At 43.0% G+C, this 17,684-nt stretch overlaps 1 protein-coding gene across 15 annotated transcripts in view; it reads right to left on the bottom strand.

Annotated features, from left to right (window-relative positions):
• RYR3 (ryanodine receptor 3) overlaps positions 1 to 17,684 on the bottom strand; it is a 553,391-nt gene that overhangs the window by 3,881 nt on the left and 531,826 nt on the right. For 13 of the 15 annotated variants that reach the window (XM_032261324.1, XM_032261337.1, XM_032261330.1 and 10 more), the window contains 10 exons: positions 17,205 to 17,405; positions 13,758 to 13,888; positions 9,049 to 9,091; positions 8,455 to 8,582; positions 7,372 to 7,432; positions 6,915 to 7,061; positions 3,737 to 3,871; positions 2,204 to 2,360; positions 1,311 to 1,375; positions 876 to 976 (listed from right to left, as the gene is read on the bottom strand). In XM_032261324.1, the coding sequence (XP_032117215.1) occupies positions 876 to 976; positions 1,311 to 1,375; positions 2,204 to 2,360; positions 3,737 to 3,871; positions 6,915 to 7,061; positions 7,372 to 7,432; positions 8,455 to 8,582; positions 9,049 to 9,091; positions 13,758 to 13,888; positions 17,205 to 17,405 (1,169 nt within the window). The other 2 variants (XR_004263777.1, XM_032261338.1) reach the window with 2 other exon arrangements.

Here is a 17,684-nt window from a genome sequence, read left to right as displayed (position 1 = left end):
TTTTTTCTTTTTTTTGAGATGGAGTCTTACTCTTTTGCCCAGGCTGAAGTACAGTGGGGCAATCTCAGCTCACTGCAACCTCTGCTTCTAGGGTTCAACCATTCTTGTGCCTCAGCCTCCCGAGTAACTGGGACTACAGGTGTGTGCCATCACACCTGGATAATTTTTTATATTTTTACAAAAGACAGATTTCATCATGTTGGCCAGGATGGCCTTGATCTCCTGACCTTGTGATCTGCTCACCTTGGCCTCCCAAAGTGCTACGATTACAGGTGTGAGCCACTGCACCTGGCCAGGGCTTCACTGTTAATGAGAAAGGACAGACATGATGAAGCCTGAAAACTGACCACAGAATTTAGCAACATGCAGGTTACAGGCCTCTTTGACAAGACCAAATCTTATGATGTGGGGAGGAAAGCCTGCCAGTAGGAGGGTCACAGGCAAATGGAGAGAAATTGCACACAGTGAGTGAGCATGGACAGCTTCCAATTGTGCTGAAAGGCAAAAAGAAGTAGGGCAATAGCTAGAAGTGAAAATGAGGGCACAGATTTTTCTTTGTTTAGGGTTAGAAAAAAGCATCTTTATATCATGAGAGGAGAAGTCAGCAGAGAAAGAGAAATTCTGGAGGGGTGTGTCCTGGAGATTGGATGGAATCCAATCAGGTTGAGGAGCTGGCCTTTGCTAGGAGCAGGGATTGCCCACGCACACGTCTGTCACACGTGGGAGAGGCAGAGTCTATGGACAGAGGTACAGGCTTAGGGGACTTCTGGAAGTTCCTTTCAGGTCACTTTTTCCAGCCGAGACTGAACTGTATGACATAATGGGCTTTTTTTACACTACAACTCCCATCACTTCGGTTAACCAAGAATACTCACAAGTAATTGGCCAAGTTGTGCTCTTGTAATGTATGTGTTTCAAAACCATGAGGGGTCGTGTCAAAGTAGTCATTGCCAATCCCACAGATGAAACATTTAGTCTAAGAAAAATAACAGAGGCAGAAAAGGCATTTGTAGGCGTAATAATATACGCAGGAGAGAAGACGGTCATGATTCTATTTAATTGACAGACAATGAAAAATTTCTCTAATGCTTTTGGGTATTAGTCATTTACTCAGTAGTACCACACACTGAGCTCATGATTAGCTGGGAGCTGATCCGATTACAGGACAGTAAAGGAGGTAGCAGGGTGGCTGCTCCTGTGGTCTTGCTTAGGAGTGGCCCTAAGTAACAGTAAAACCTATTGTTTAAACAATCCATTTGCTTGTGAGGATATTAAAATAGAGCTGGGACTAGAACTTAGAGCAACATTACCTCCATATCTTCTCGCACTTGTTCCTGCTGGTCTCTGAGCTCTCCAAAAGCATCAATAATAAGACCTAGAATTTTAAATACAAAGGGAAAGCAATCTGTGTAGTGGTTCAGGGGTAGAGGGAGAGGAAGAAGCCACTTTATTCTGTTAAAAAAGGGAATTGTCAAAGGTGACCTACTCAAAGCAAAATGAGAAAAATAAGTGTTACATCCTGGCTGTTTCTCGTTGTTCTTTCTCAGTCTACCTTTCCACACTAGGCTGTGCTGTTAACTACTGGCTCCTCCCTGAAACTCTTTCCTCCCCGCTTCTCCCAGGTTACTTTTCTATTTTGCTTAGCTATTTGGTGCATCTGTGCGATGGGCTCTCTGTTCTCCTAGCCCCTCTGACATTGAGGTGGATCATGGTTCCCCCTCAGTTCCTTGGCTTCCTAGCCCTCAACCCCTGCCTGTCCTACAGGTTCCTCCGCTCAGCATGACTCAAGCTAAATTCATCCTCATCTTTCTCCAGTCTTGACAAGCTATTGACTAAAATGTCATTCTTTCCCTCCTGTCCCTTGCACTGTCCAGCTCTCTGCTCCTTCCCTGCCTGGGAGGAAAATGAAGAGGACCAGACTAGCCATAGGAGACATCCTAGAAGCAGAAGGAAGGAGGAAATAATTCATAGTAGAGGAACAGAAAGAAGGGGTTTCTCTGTGTGGATTAAGCTTCTTATAACTGTGCCTAGATGTGTTTTTCGCTTTATGTATAGCCACAGCCTTAGGCATAGTAGATGCTAAATTAACAAGTACATAAATAAATTCACACACTTCTTCATAAACCAATTAAGTCACAGATGAAAGAAAGCAAAAAAACCTAGATGAAACCCTGCTCCTACTTAACAGAATTGGCAATCGTACCTTGAATGATGGCGAGCAAGATGACAATGACAAAGAAGAAAAAGGTAATGTCAAAGACAATGCGATACATTTCATAAGGATCACCAGCAGGGTCTTCAATTTCATCGCCAATGCCGCCTCCTGCTCTCACTCCCACGTACATGTGGAAAAGGTAACACTAGAGAGGAAAAACAAACAATGGAAATTTAGGCAAAAGTCACAGTTCTGTTTGTTTTTAGCAAGGTGGTCAGATCATTCATATGATTTGGTCAGAGTGTGGCAGCCCTGGGTGGGGAATTCCTCAGAGGTACCAGTATTTATGCTGCGACCTGCTGTCCATCCACTACTCTCTCTGGACAGTTTGGTATCTACAAAGACGGAAAAATTGTTTTTATATTTAGGCTTTTAAAAGATATTTTTAGGCCCATTTAAAAAACGTTTTAACTATTTGATACAACAGAATTCATTTAAGGTGTATACAAGTTAAAAGATCTTTAAGCCTTGGTGAGTGTAGCCTAGGACAGATACTAATTTTTCCTCATTTAAGAGTGTTAGCCTGGCTTTCAGGCTACAGACTGCAAAAAGGCCCCCTCCTCTTCTTCATCTGCATTCCCCTTACACCTGGTAGGGCAGGGATTCCTGCAGCAGGAAGATAAAAGATAATGGAACTTTGCGCTCCTCCCATTCAGCATGTTTGAGCCAATCTAGGCACCTGGGCTCACGGAGCAGTGCACCCTCTGTCTCTCCACCTGATGGGATGGGTTAGACTCACAGAGAAAGGATTGTCTTACACCTGGAAAATCAAAAGCCAGGGGCAGACTGAAGACATGCTGGTCATTCCAGTCTCTAGGGGCTAGTGTTGCTGTCTCATGACGGTGCTCGGCCCAAGAAAGAGTTCTTAGTCAAGAAGGGTTACCTCTTTTATGGAGATGCTCGCAGACTGGGCAGTTCACTGTCCCTGAGATGCATGTTCTTTTTCTGAAATCTGGTCAAAATAAACTGGAGATGCTGCTGCAGCCAAGTTGGCTCACTCTGGACAGTGCTTTTTTCCTCACGAGGATCTGGCCTGACAGGACCCCCCCCTCGACTTCCAAACCTGATCCTGCTGCTGTCATGTTCTTCAGCCAAATGGCTATCCTGAAAGAATCCCTGACTGGCTTGCTGAAATAAATCAAGTGCTCAATCCCAGTTCGTGGGACTTTCCTCTCTGCTCTCAGAGACAGCAATCAATCAAAGCTCGACTCCCAGGAAATTTAAGATACAGGTTCATTCATAATAATGTCTCATCTTTACCCCAGAAAAGAAATAGATGAATGATGAGCCCACTGTGCAGGCTGCTGCGTTGCCCACAGGGCTTAGATGTGTGGTAATGAAACCTACCTCCATCACTTCTGTCTCCCCAGGACACGAGGACCTGTGTTCTACTCTGATCTCTACTGTACTCTGTGACTAACTTTACAGCTCTCACTTAGTTCTCCAGAGCAGCCACACTCAGCCCTTCTTCCCAGCAAGGCACGAAGGGGCGGGGTGGCCGCGCAGTGGGTGGGCCCTCACCGTCATCATGTCGTCGCACTTCATATCCGGCTCATCGTCGTCTTCACTTTTGTTGTAGAACTTTCGGAAGAAGTTGAAAGCCACCACAGTATACAGATAAACCACCACGGCCAGGAGACCCACAGTCAGAACCAACTAGGAATGAGAGGACAGGGAAAGGAAAAGGAGGTGGGGTCAGCTGTATCTCGAAAGGTTCATGGGAGACTCCAGGAAAAAGAGGAGGAACAGTGAGGCCCAGCAAGGAGAGGAAATGAGGAAGGGGTGGATGGTGGCCAAGAAAGCTATTGGGCTGTGAACAGAGGAGGAAAGATGGGACCACAGGGAAAGAGAAGTGGGCTTACTGGGAGAAAATAGTAATGATGGGGTGTTAGGGGCTGAATTGTGCCCCCCAAATTCATATGCTGAAGTCCTGACCTCCAGTACCTCAGAATGTGACTGCATTTGGAGATGGAGATACAGCCTTCAAAGAGGTGATGAAGTTAAATGCAGGTTAAGATGGGCCCACAACCAATCTCACTGGTGTCCTTATAAGAAAAGGAGCTGGGACACAGGCACACATGAAGGTACGGTCTGTCAGGGGAAGCAGCAGCGACAGGGTGGCTGTCCACAGCCTCGGAGAGACCAACCCTGCTCGCACTGTGATACAAACTTACCGCCTCCAGAACCGTGGAAAAGGCATTTCTGTTGAACAAAATACCAGGCTGTAGTACTTTGTTCTGGCAGCCCAAGCAGACTAATTTCTAGGGTATCAGATTTGGCACAAGTAAAACATAGAAGAACTTCAGCATTGAATAGTGAAGGTGCTATGAGGAGGGTTATATTGTGGTGGTGGTGTTTATACAGAGGTACCTGTTACCTGACGCTTCACAATGCTGCTGCTTAGAAAACCCCAAAGGTTCTTTGGACTGATGGGTATCCCTGTATTATACTATTTCATAAGTTATCATTCCCTGGATAACTGTCACAACTTTGAAGTTATTCTAAGAATGATGATGGTGGAGCCGAGTCACACTTTTTGTTATGGAGAAATCTGCCCTGGCCCTTTGTGGTGTCCTAGGGCATGCTTACTTCCAGGCTTTAGGAGTTAAGTTCAGCGGCGTGAGTGAGGAGTAACGGGACCTGCATGTCTGACCTCTCTAGGCACTGAGCTGGACATACGAAGATCAACAAGATCAGAGGTTTGCCTTCAGGGAGTGACACAAGAGGGAGTAGGCGCCAGAGCAATCAGGCAAGAAAAAGAAATAAAGGGTATTCAAATAGGAAAGGAAGAAGTCAAATTGTCTCTATTTGCAGATGACATGATTGTGTATCTCGAAGACCCCATTGTCTCAGCCCAAAATCTTCTCAAACTGATAAGCAACTTCAGCAAAGTCTCAGGATACAAAATCAATGTGCAGAAATCACAAGCAGTCCTATACACCCATAACAGACAAACAGAGAGCCAATGATATAGACCAATGGAACAGAACAGAGGCCTCAGAGGCAACACAACATATCTACAACCATCCGATCTTTGACAAACCAGACAAAAACCAGCAATGGGGAAAGGATGGCCTGTTTAGTAAATGGTGTTGGGAAAACTGGCTAGTGATGTGCAGAAAGCAGAAACTGGATCCCTTCCTGACACCTTACACTAAAATTAACTCCAGATGGATTAGACTTAAACATAAGACCTAATACCATAAAAACCCTAGAAGAAAATCTAGGCAAAACCATTTGGGACATAGGCGTAGGGAAGGACTTCATGACCAAAACACCAAAAGCATTGACAACAAAAGCCAAAATAGACAAATGGGACCTAATCAAACTCCACAGCTTCTGCACAGCAAAAGAAACAGTCATTAGGGTGAATTGGCAACCAACAGATTGGGAAAAAATTTTTGCAGTTTACCCATCTGACAAAGGGCTGATATCCAGAATTTACAAAGAACTAAAACAGATTTACAAGAAAAAAACAAGCCCATTCAAAAGTGGGCAAAGGATATTAACAGACACTTTACAAAAGAAGACATACGTGAGGCCAACAAACATATGAAAAAATGCTCATCATCACTGGTCATCAGAGAAATGCAAATCAAAACAACATTGAGATACCATCTCACGCCAGTTAGAATGGCGATCGTTAAAAAATCTGGAGAGATGCTGGAGAGGATGTGGAGAAATAGGAACACTTTTACACTGTTGGTGGGAGTGTAAATTAGTTCAACCATTGTGGAAGACAGTGTGGTGATTCCTCAAGGACCTAGAAATTCCATTTGACCCAGCAATCCCATTACTAGGTATATATCCAAAGGATTGTAAATCGTTCTACTATAAGGACACGTGGACACGAATGTTCATTGCAGCACTGTTTACAATAGCAAAGACCTGGAACAAACCCAAATGCCCATCGATGATAGACTGGACAGGGAAAATGTGGTACATATACACCATGGAATATTATGCAGCCATCAAAAACGATGAGCATGTCTCTTGTACTTAATGAGGAATGAAATGTTAAACAGTTTGAATATGTAGATAAGGACAAGCCATTAGATTTTAGTATGGCTACAGCCATTCTATATCCAGTCTAATCAATATCTAATCTTCTATATATTGTCAGAGTCAATTCCTTAACTATATATATAATATAAACTATATAATTATATAGTATAAACTATATAATTATAGTATTAACTATCTTATATATGTACTATAATGTGTACTATGTGTATCATATGTAACAACCATATACATTATATGTGTGTGTGTATCTGAAGTCATTGGTTCTTAATTGGATGCCGATATCAGAAGTACCTGGGGAGTTTTGTGTGTACAGTATGTCTACTTGCTAACCCCCAGGGAGTATATCAGATTCAGGAAGGAAGGGGTAGACCTTAAAAAGATCTCCAAGGTTATTCTGATGTATCTATCACCTCACTCCTTCCCTGGTTCATCTTAATGTCAGTGCTTACTGAATCAAGGTCTTATGCTTTCTACATGATGGTTGCAGCTATATTTTTAATTTTCCACAATTTTGCAAAAACAATCACTATTAGTTCAAGCATTTGGCCAAGAAAAGTACATTATACACCATGACACATTCCTTCCTGTCATACACTGTATACTACCTGCTGATCATTTTTTTTCCCCTAAGCATATATAAGTTCATTCTGTTCTGCATCAGTAGAAACCATACCTGTTTGCCGTTGTGAGTTACAGATGACAGAATGGTCCTGAGTGTCTTAAAGCCCATTGCGATATCCAACAGGTGAGCAGCAAAGAAGAAGTTATTGTAGTGGCCCAGAACTGACATGGTTGTATACCAGGCAAGGTAGAGAAAGGACTGGGGATGGAAGAAAGCAGTTTAAGTATTTTTGCCTGATATGTGCTCATTAAACCATTTTTTTCTTATTTTGGGGGACAAACTGAGGATAGCGGGGGTTGAGGTGCTGAGGTGCTGTGAGCTGGCCCAAGAATTGCTAAGTGAGCCCTATCTACCTTACACCATCGTGTAAGTGTCCCCCAGGACGTGTAAGACTTTGGCCTTTGATAAGCAATCCCTGAATCTTTCTGGGCATTCTCCATAGCTTGCTTCTCAGTGGCATCCCTGAACCTGGGGTACAGAATTTTGTTTTTCAAGGTGCAATACTTACGTTATCAGTAAAAACAACTCCAAGCTTCCAGATATGGTACTTCATGTCAATGGAACTTAGCCTAGAGAAGAACAGTAATTTTAAAACTTATAAATGTCAAGAGGTACTAAAGTGCTTAATAAGGGGGAAAAAGTTTTTTTCTCTCAGGTTTAATAACCTAAATATGGCTCTCAGCTTTATCAAGTTGTATGTGTTCCCCATGAGACAGAGAACAGCTGAATCACACAGCCTGATTTTTTTGTTTGTTTGTTTGAAACGAAGTCTCACTCTGTCACCCAGGATGGACTGCAGTGGTGTGACCTCGGCCCACTGAAACGTCCGCCTCGTGGGTTCAAGTGATTCTCCTGCCTCAGCGTCCCAAGTAGCTGGGACTACAGGCACCTGCTACTCTACCTGGCTAACTTTTTTTGTATTTTCAGTAGAGACAGGGTTTTACTATGTTGGCCAGGCTGGTCTTGAACTCCTGACCTTGTGATCCACCCGCCTTGGCCTCCCAAAGTGCTAGGATTACAGGTGTGAGCCACGGCACGTGGCTCAGCCTGAAATTTTAATTAGTCTTTCTCTTTCAGCTCTGTAAAGCATAAAAATGTATTGGTCTTCAAATTTTTTTTTTTTTTTTGAGACAGAGTCTTGCTCTGTTGCCAGGCTGGAGTTAAGTGGCAGGATCTTGACTCACTCCCAACCTCTGCCTCCCAGGTTCAAGTACTTCTCCAGCCTCAGCCTCCCAAGTAGCTGGGACTACAGGTGGGCGCCATGACGGCCAGCTAATTTTTGTATTTTTAGTAGAACAAAGTTTCACCACGTTGGCCAGGATTGTCTCAATCTCGACCTCATGATCCGCCCGCCTTGGCCTACCAAAGTGCTGGGATTACAGGTGTGGGCCACCGCGCCCAGCCTATTCTTCAAATTTTTAAAGCAGTGCTTTCCCAATATATTAGAACCTAGAAGAAACACCTAAGCCAGACCAGAGCCTGAGAGAACAAAAACACACTTGTAATTTTTCCCTTGAGCAACTGAAGAGGAATGGAAAAGCGAAAGATCTATTTGAGCTGCTTTGGATTTTAACTCCTAAGCTTTATGTACCATGACACCAGAGAGGCCGCCTCTGCTTTGGTCTCTTCTACTGGGCTAAAGTCAAGAGCATTTTTGTCCAAACCCAGAAGTTCAGCAATGCGTTCTGCTCCGTAGAGATCTCCATACTTGTTGATCACCTGAAGCAAAGGATGACAGGGTGAGCTCAGGCCACAAGCCGCCACCAAATCTTCTCTAGCTCTGGGGTCTTCAGAGCTTTGCTGCCCTGTGGGCTCTTCCAAGGGGTAGATTAAGACATAGTTCAAAATACAGAAAAAAGAGAAAAAACCCAGAAAAAAAAGAAGCAATAAAGACAATTAAATGATAATTTTTTAAAAGCTGATAGTGGTATCTTTTTGCAGGGGAGAAAACATCTATGCAGAAAACAGTGAGGACTCTGTTAACTTGCTTAAGGCAGATGAGTGTATGAATGAAGCCAAAAGCCTACGTGTGTTCATATCCAGCCCCTTCTGTGTGACTTACTCTTCTTGAGACACTATCATAAAAGTGGCATCACATTTACTCATGTTTGTATGTGGAGAACTTAAAAAACATACAGCACATGTCTTTGTGATCGTGGCACTCACCCCCACTGACAAAGCATACCTTTCTCTTTACAAACTTGTCCCAATAGTTATTAGGAAAAGATCTGAAAAAGAAAATGAAAAAGGTAGGTTCTTCGTTCTTAACATCAAGGAAAGCACATCAAGAAACTTTTCAGTTTGAGTTCCTGGATCTATGATCTTTTTGGTTTCTGTCCTGCTCACTAAATAATTCAAAATCTGATTGAAGTTCAGCGTCATCACAGGTCTCACTACTTTATATTGACTTCTGAAACACCTGGAAAGCCACCGGGCAGGTTCTGCCTCAATTATGGTTTGGAGCCAAGATTTCTGAGGACAGATTACATAGAGACAGATATATATTTCTAAATCCTTTCCCTGATCCCAGTATAACCAGAAACAAAATGCTACAGAAAACACATGCATTCCATTCAGTGAGTCGCCACTTAATGTCAGCTACTGGGGTAGACAATGGGAATAAGGGATGTTTCATGTGGTGGAAAGTACAAAGTCCCTAACTCTATGAAGTTTCCAGTCTGGGAATCACCTTTAGTTTATTTCTATTGAATTTTTTTAACCTGAGAGCTTTTCCACTCTATTTTCTATTCCCAAGTAATGCCCAGGGCCTGCTTTCCTCAGGGAGTTGGATCCCTCTCTTTCTTGGAGATGGTTCCTTGTTCTGTACCATCCCCAGAGAGATGATCTTTCTTCTGTCTGTAGCTTGTACCAGCTCCACTGCAAATATTTCATATTGTTAAGAAAGAACTCTAATCTTCAGGAATGTTGGCAAAAAACCATTAAAGATATTTTGTTCCTATCCAGAATTACTGAATCCTTCCTGTGGGGGTTCCTTGTAAGGCTGGATTACAGCCTAGGAGCCTCTGGCCTTTAGAGCCCTCCCACTGTTCACTGACGTCTCAGAAAAATAATCCCAGCAAACACCACCTCTCCCCCAACAGGGTGGCAGCGTTAAAAACAAATAAAAAGGTTGTTTTTGGTTTGTTAAAGCAGTTTGTCTTAAATATTTAAATGTCACTTGAAAGTGAAAACAAATGCTGGTGTTACAGAGTAAATTGCTAGCATTTTATCTCTGGGGGATGAAAATAACAATTATTTTGACTTCCTTGTACGTTGCTACTTGATTTTTTTCATGCATTGCATTTAAATTGAAAATAAATAAAAACCAGCCATGCTTTCTCTGCCAGACTGATATCTCCTTTCTCCTAAATCCTTTATACAAATGGTCTGTAACATACAACTCAGCCTGGTCGTGTTTTGTCCTAAGCAGAGGATTCCACGACTGATGCTGAAGGGTTGAGGACCACAGGCTCTGGGCATGACCTTTCCACAGATATGGTCTTACCTTCACGTGAGCATTCTGAATTTCTTATCCTCTGACTAGGTATGCAAACTCCTTGAAGGTAGAAAACATTTTACTTGTTACTAGTACTTAAAGTGTGGCATAAAGACCTTCAGAAGGGCTGGGCGCGGTGGCTCACGCCTGTAATCCCAGCACTTTGGGAGGCCGAGGCGGGTGGATCACGAGGTCAAGAGATCGAGACCATCCTGGTCAACATGGTGAAACCCCGTCTCTACTAAAAATACAAAAAAATTAGCTGGGCATGGTGGTGTGTGCCTGTAATCCCAGCTACTCAGGAGGCTGAGGCAGGAGAATTGCCTGAACCCAGGAGGCGGAGGTTGCGGTGAGCCGAGATAGCGCCATTGCACTCCAGCCTGGGTAACATGAGCGAAACTCCGTCTCAAAAAAAAAAAAAAAAAAAAAAGACCTTCAGAAGGAAAGTATATAAATAAAGACTGTATCTATACATGAATGTTCAGGGAAAAAGTACAAGATGCTCAACCCATTTAGTAATCAGGGAGATGTACAATGAGGTTCCGTTATATGCCTACCAGATGAGCAAAATTATCTGCCAATAATAAGTGCTGACAAAGAAGCAAAGTAGAAACTCTCCTAAAGTACTGTTTGGAGTAAAAATTGGAACAAACATTTTGCATATGCTACTATTCAGCAACTTTCTCTCCTGTGTCTATACTCTAGAGAAATTCTACTTGTGTATCAGGTATGAGAATGCTCACTGTTAGCACTGTTTATAAGAGCCAGAAACAGAAAAGTTGAAATACCTACTGTCAGGAAAACTGATAAATGTGATAACATACATAATAGAAAAATCTACAGCTTTGAAAATGAACAGTTATATCTACATACATCAACACAGGTGAGTTCCCAAATATAATGCTAAAAGTCTTTCAAGTGGCCACGTGTGGTAGCTCATGCCTGTAATCCCAGTACTTTGGGAGGCTGAGGTGGGCAGATCACGAGGTCAGGAGATTAAGACTATCCTGGCGAACCTGGTAAAACCCCAGTTCTACTAAAATACAAAAAAAAAAAAAAAAAAAAATAGCTGGGTATGGTGGTGCACACCTGCAGTCCCAGCTACTCAAGAGGCTCAGGCAGAGGAATCACTTGAACCCAGGAGACAGAGCTTGCAGTGAGCTGAGATCATACCACTGCACTCCAGCCTGGGCGACAGAGACTCCACCTCAAAAAAAAAAAAAAAATTCAAGTGACAGTATAATATATATAGTATAATTTCATTTATATAAAGTTCAAAATAGTCAAAATAGAGCAATATATTTAGGGACAAATACCTAACTGGAAAAACTATAAAGCAGGAGAATGAATATCACTAATTAATATCACTGATCGCTAATTATTAATATTACCACTAATGAACATCAAAAATGTAGATAGCTGTAGGACGGGAAGATGGAGTTTCTCGTCACTCAGGCTGGAGTGCAATCTCTGTCTGTTCAAGCGATTCTCCTGTCTCAGCCTCCTGAGTAGCTAGGATTATAGGTGTGTGCCACCATGCCCAGCTAATTTTTGTATTTTTAGTAGAGACGGGGTTTCACCATGTTGGCCAGAATGGTCTCAAGTTCCTGACCTTAGGCGATCCACTCACCCTGGCCTCCCAAAATGCTGAAATTACAGGCGTGAGCCACCACACCTGGCAATACAGAGGATTTTTAAAGTTCTCAATAATGTTGTAACCGTTTTGGTTTGTAATTATACTATAAAATGTACATATATATTTTATATGTTCTTATTTATGTGTGCTTAGCAATACAAAAAAAATTTTTAAAAAGCTCTCCATGACATATAGTTAACTGAAAAAAAGCATGTTATAAAACATGAACATGTACTATGATGCCATTATTCTGAAAAACATTAAACATTGGTCTATCTAAAATTTTTTTAAAAAGCTATTTATGTGTTTCCTACTCATGGATGTTTAAGCTACTCTAAGAATATTGGCAAATACCTTTGTTGGGACATTTTAGTGTACTTGTCTCACTGTCTCTTTAGGATGTATTTCTAGAAAGTGAACTGCCTTCTTACTGGGACTTTTAGGCCATATCTCCTTGTATGACAGACACAAGCATTGCTGATGTTTGCACAAAGCTTGCCACAGGATTCAACTATTTAATAGTGTCCAAGGTTTCTGTAACGTAAGGACAAAGGGTCAGAGACAGTGCTTAGTACTGTTTTTCCTTGTGTGAGAAGATTGGCACGGGACCTGCAGGCAGGGACAGACTTAAGATGTGAAGATGGCCCTGTTCACATTTTCCCCCCTCTAAGAGAAGAGCCTTCCTTTTCTGGAGACTATAAAGAAATATGCTTAGCTGTACCGTTGCAGAGCTCCTTCTCAGTTTGCCTGATCATCTTTGGATAGGACACAGTTTTTTTCCCCTGGAGTCAGGATGCTTGCTTCTTAACATGCCTATCTTAATTGGCACACCAAAGAGTTTCAACACAGTCAACTTTGTTGGCCCTATTTCTTTTCTTTTACCACATTATGTTGAAACTGTCACTTACTTTGTGAATCAACTGCCATGAGAGCATGACAATTTGCTAATGATGGCCAGTTTTTGAATAGTTAGGGGAAAGAGAATGAGTAACAGCTTAATGCCTGTCATGTTCCAGGTATTTGCCAAGCACTTGACATACATTCATTAATCCTCCCAGGACTGTAGGAGGTGATACTCTCATCCCTCTATTACTGAGGAAAAACTAAGGCTGAGAATGTTTGATTACCTTGTGCAAGTTCACAGACCACTAAGCTTCAGAGCTGACTTGGTGTCACCTGACAATCAGTGCTCTTGCTCCTTCCCAGCACAGAGCCACCTACCTACGGGAAGGAAAGGTTGCCTCTACAGGTCTTCACATCCGTACCAGTCAGCTCTATTTACCTGCCCATGTAAGTGCTTCTCAATCTTATGTTAAGAGGAGGTCTCTTACCAAGTAGCCTATTTGGTTAAGAAGAAGACTTCAGAGATGGCACAATTACAGGACTGCTGTGCCATGGAAGGCTATGGAGAAGCTGAAGCTGATCAAGTTGATCTCTAGCCTTCTGGGCAACTTACGCCCTGGAAACACTGTGTGACTCGAACATGGAAAACTAGTTTAAGCAATATTGTACTGGACTGTCCCGTCTAAATAAAATATACTCGGTACCTTCTGATAATATCTTCTGTCCACTGTTAAACTAATAGACGTCTATATAAGTATTTAATGGGCAGTAAGTGGCTTTATTGAAGAGGCAAGGGAGAAAAGTCCCAGAAACCAGAAGAACATTTATATTAACCAGTTTTAAGGCCAGGAGGAAAGAGTTATTCTATTTACAGTAGAGACTCTGTCTCCTCTTTAAGTTGGGGTAGAGGGACACTTACGGTGTGTTGATCACCAAGCGGTCCCATTGCCCCTTGATGTCATCTTCGGATGGCTGTTCGGTGATATATAGGCCATCAAACTCCAGCTTCCTGGCTACTTCTTTTTCCCTTTTGAATACTACCAAAGGGACCTAGGATTGGGAACACAATGGTTACACAGAGCAGGCTTTGTGATTAAAGCACCTGCTGCCAGGTACTTGTCACAAATTAACCTTCCAACTTCAGGGCAGCAGTCTCCTTACAGTGGGATTCTTAGGCGGCGTAGTTGTGGGCTTGAAGCCAAATGAATCTCTGTGGCTAAATACCTACCTCTTTAAAGCTGATCTGATTTGAGTCAATACCTAATATTAATACAGACTAGACTTTTTGGCCCTTACTAGTGTGCAGGCCATGCCTAGATGAGCCCAGGGCTGAATGAGTCAAGTCTCCTAAGACTCCTCGACTGGAGTTGAACCAAGATTTAGAAAGGACAATAAACCATTCTAGAATAGATCAGCCAGCCACGGGAATGTGATGAAATGTTCCAACTCCCTTCAACATACAGGGCCATATTTATCTCATGGCTTTGACGTCAGTTAATGAAACATGGTTTGATAGAATGAGAGGATTCAGTCTGTCTGTAGTGAAGTTTCCTTCCTGAGATTCTTTCCGTAAGGAGCTCCGTCCAGGTAGTGGCATACTTATTTCCTCCCATCACTCTCCATTCTTTTATAATTGTAAGTTTAAAATTAGACTAGGAATAGATTTATGGCTATAAGGACCTGCCTCCAAAGGGGAACACAGAAAGGGATTGGAAAATAATCCACTTGGCGTAACCATCACTAAGCGCACACACACTCCAAACATGGGGCAGAGTTAATGAGGCCAGAGGCTACTGCTGAAATCCCAGGCAATGAGAAGTCACAATTGACACAGCTGCTCTAGCCAGACAAACTTCTCATCCCATCTCTAGCTGAGATGCCACTCGCTACCTGGCAACATCCTTGAGAGCTTCATCTCCAGACTCATGATACGCATGTACCCCACATTGCTTTTGTCCGAAACGAAAGAACAAAATTCAGACAGTGATGTGTAAAGAGTTACCTCTCGTTTTTCTTTAAAAACAATGTTTTTCTACCTGTTATTCTTTAAAACAATGAAATAACACTGATAAAGTCAAAAACTCATGACAGGAAGGTGCCAAAGGCTAGCAGCCATGGCACACTGTGCAGAATTGATGGTCACTGTTAGTAAACAGATGATGTGCGAGGCGAGGCCTGCTGTTTTGAATGACTCTGAAGAACAATAGTAATATCAAGTTGTAGAGTGGTGCTTATCTCTGGGATTCCAACTATTCCCCTTCAATCTTCTAGAAGTTTGTATACTCTCATAAGCAGAACTTCCATACTCTTTACTTGCTAAATAGTGTTACTTTCCGTTTTCTCCAGCTCACAGTATAGTCTGTACTCCATTTCATAAGCTAAGCTCTAGGATGTCAAACTAAGGAGCAGCAGCTAATATGCTTAAGAGTTTACTACATGTTCTGAATACATTTACACAGACCACTATATTTAATCCTCCCAGCAACTTTAAAACAATACTTTTTTTTTTTTTTTGAGATGGAGTCTTGCTCTGTCGCCAGGCTGGAGCACAGTGGTGCAGTCTCGGCTCACTGTAACCTCTGCCTCCTGGGTTCAAGCGATTCTTCCACCTCAGCCTCCTGAGTAGCTGGGACTACAGGCGTGTGCCAAACGCCTAGCTAGTTTCACTCTTGTTACCCAGACTGGAGTGCAATGGCGCGATCTCAGCTCACCGCAAACTCCGCCTCCTGGGTTCAGGCAATTCTCCTGCCTCAACCTCCTCAGTAGCTGGGATTACAGGCACGCGCCACCATGCCCAGCTAATTTTTTGTATTTTTAGTAGAGACGCGGTTTCATCATGTTGGCCAGGATGGTCTCGATCTCTTGACCTCATGATCCACCCACCTCAGCCTCCCAAAGTGCTGGGATTACAGGCTTGAGCCACCGCGCCCGGCCAAAACAATACTTATTTTTACGTATGAGAAGAGAGAGGACTGGGAGTTTCAGTGGCAGAGCTGTGAGTTCAACCCAAGAAGCCTGGCTTCAGAATTTGCACTTTCATAGTTGCAATGGAGGAGCCCTTAGTGTAACCCAGGGCACAAAATCTCTTCAGCACGGTAGCTGGACTTCCTACACGACACTATAGTTCACTGGGGGAAGAAAGAACCACAAGATAGGAAAATATTTCCTGGACTCTTCCCAGGAAGAAGATGGCTTGCTGTACTTAAGAAGACTTCCTACTGAAGAGAAGGAAGAAAAAATTTAATGAGAAAAGCAGTGAGAAAAACAAAATTATGATGTAGCAGAACTAGAACTGGACTTGGAACACCAAAAGCTGAATGACTAAAGATTGACATAACTGTAGTGGTTCTGAATATGGCCCCGAGGAACCAGGCCTCCTGGAATTCATGCCTTTGTGTAGCGCCTCTCCCCTCTACCATGCAACAATGAATCTGGGATGGCCAAGTGACTTGCCTTAAACAACAGAATGCAATGGAAAGGACACTGTACCCATTCTGGGCCTAAGACTTAGGAAGGGCCAGCAGCTTCCTCCTCCATGCTCTTTTTGGAAACCCAAGCCATCATGCAAGAAGTGCAGCTACCCTACTGGAGAGATCCCGTGGAAAGGCCACATGGAGAAGGAGATGCTCTGAATCTACCTGGAGAGAAAGAGGGAGAGGGAGAGAGAGGCCCAGCTACCCCAGCTGAGTCCATTCTTCCAGTTGTGCCCCCACTGAGCTGCCAGGCATGGGAACATGCCATCTTGGCCACTCCAGCCCAGCTGAGCTTGCAGACAACTGAAAAAATGCTGGCTTTTCATTGAACAGAGGAACTGCCCAAATGTGCCGGTCATCCACAGAATCAGAGAGATAAATAGTGGTCATCTTAAACCATTACGTTTTAGAATGGTTCGTTATGCAGCAATAGATAACTGAAAACTAACACATCAGTAAGCTTTCTTCTGAGATCTTGAATCATTACAACCTAATGAAAAAGTATTTTTATAAAAATTTCAACATCAATTAAAAGATCAGAAGACTCTCTCATGACTAGCTCTCCATGTGACTTAGCCTGATGACCCATTCTATGAAATTCAACAAGAGGTACCCAAAACGGGACTCTTAGCGCAAGGCTTCAAAAACTTGAAAGTGCGTACAAATTGCCCCGTGATCACGCTCAGTGGTAGATTGTGAGTTAAAAGACCGGGGTAAGGCCCGATACTCTGCAGGTCTACGCAGCTCCCAGGCAATGCACTGCTGCTGCTGTTCCATGGACCTACAAGGACCTTTACGAATACAAGAGTCTTAGAGCAAAGGGCTGGCTGCGCTCAAAAAGGATACTTCTTCCTCAAGGAGTCAGATTAGATCCAGAGTGGCCAGCAGCTCACCTTCAGGCAGTAGTATCCCACCACACAGACTAGAGAGATGATGGTGTGGATGACGGCCAGGGCCCGCAGTGTTGGTGCCATATACCCAGTGCTCTCCTGAAGGACAAAAAACACCATCGCTTCTTCCTCTTCCTCATCATTAAAGGAATTCCACAGGTTTGCAACGTCCTCTGTCTCTTCTTCTAAAGGTTCTTCAGTGACCTGGCCCAAAACACACTCGCTTATTAAACATCAAAAAGAACCTCAGCCATTGTGCTCTCCCCACATATTTTATATTGTTAGCATATGCTGTACGAATAGTAGTGACTCAACGTTACTTGCTGAATAAATGAGGTTTTCAGGTAACTTATTTCTAGGAATCACCAAGTATCTCTAATAATTGCAAACAAACTTTTAAAAAGGAGACAGCCAAGGCGGGCAGATCACGAGGTCAAGAGATCGAGACCATCCTGGCCAACACGGTGAAACCCCGTCTCTACT

Source organism: Sapajus apella, unplaced genomic scaffold (assembly GCF_009761245.1).
Source record: "Sapajus apella isolate SASKATOON/1434 unplaced genomic scaffold, GSC_monkey_1.0 scaffold122, whole genome shotgun sequence".
NCBI classification, from domain to species: Eukaryota; Metazoa; Chordata; class Mammalia; order Primates; family Cebidae; genus Sapajus; species Sapajus apella.
Note: the sequence above shows the minus strand (reverse complement) of the source record. Positions and strands in the feature narration are given on the sequence as shown.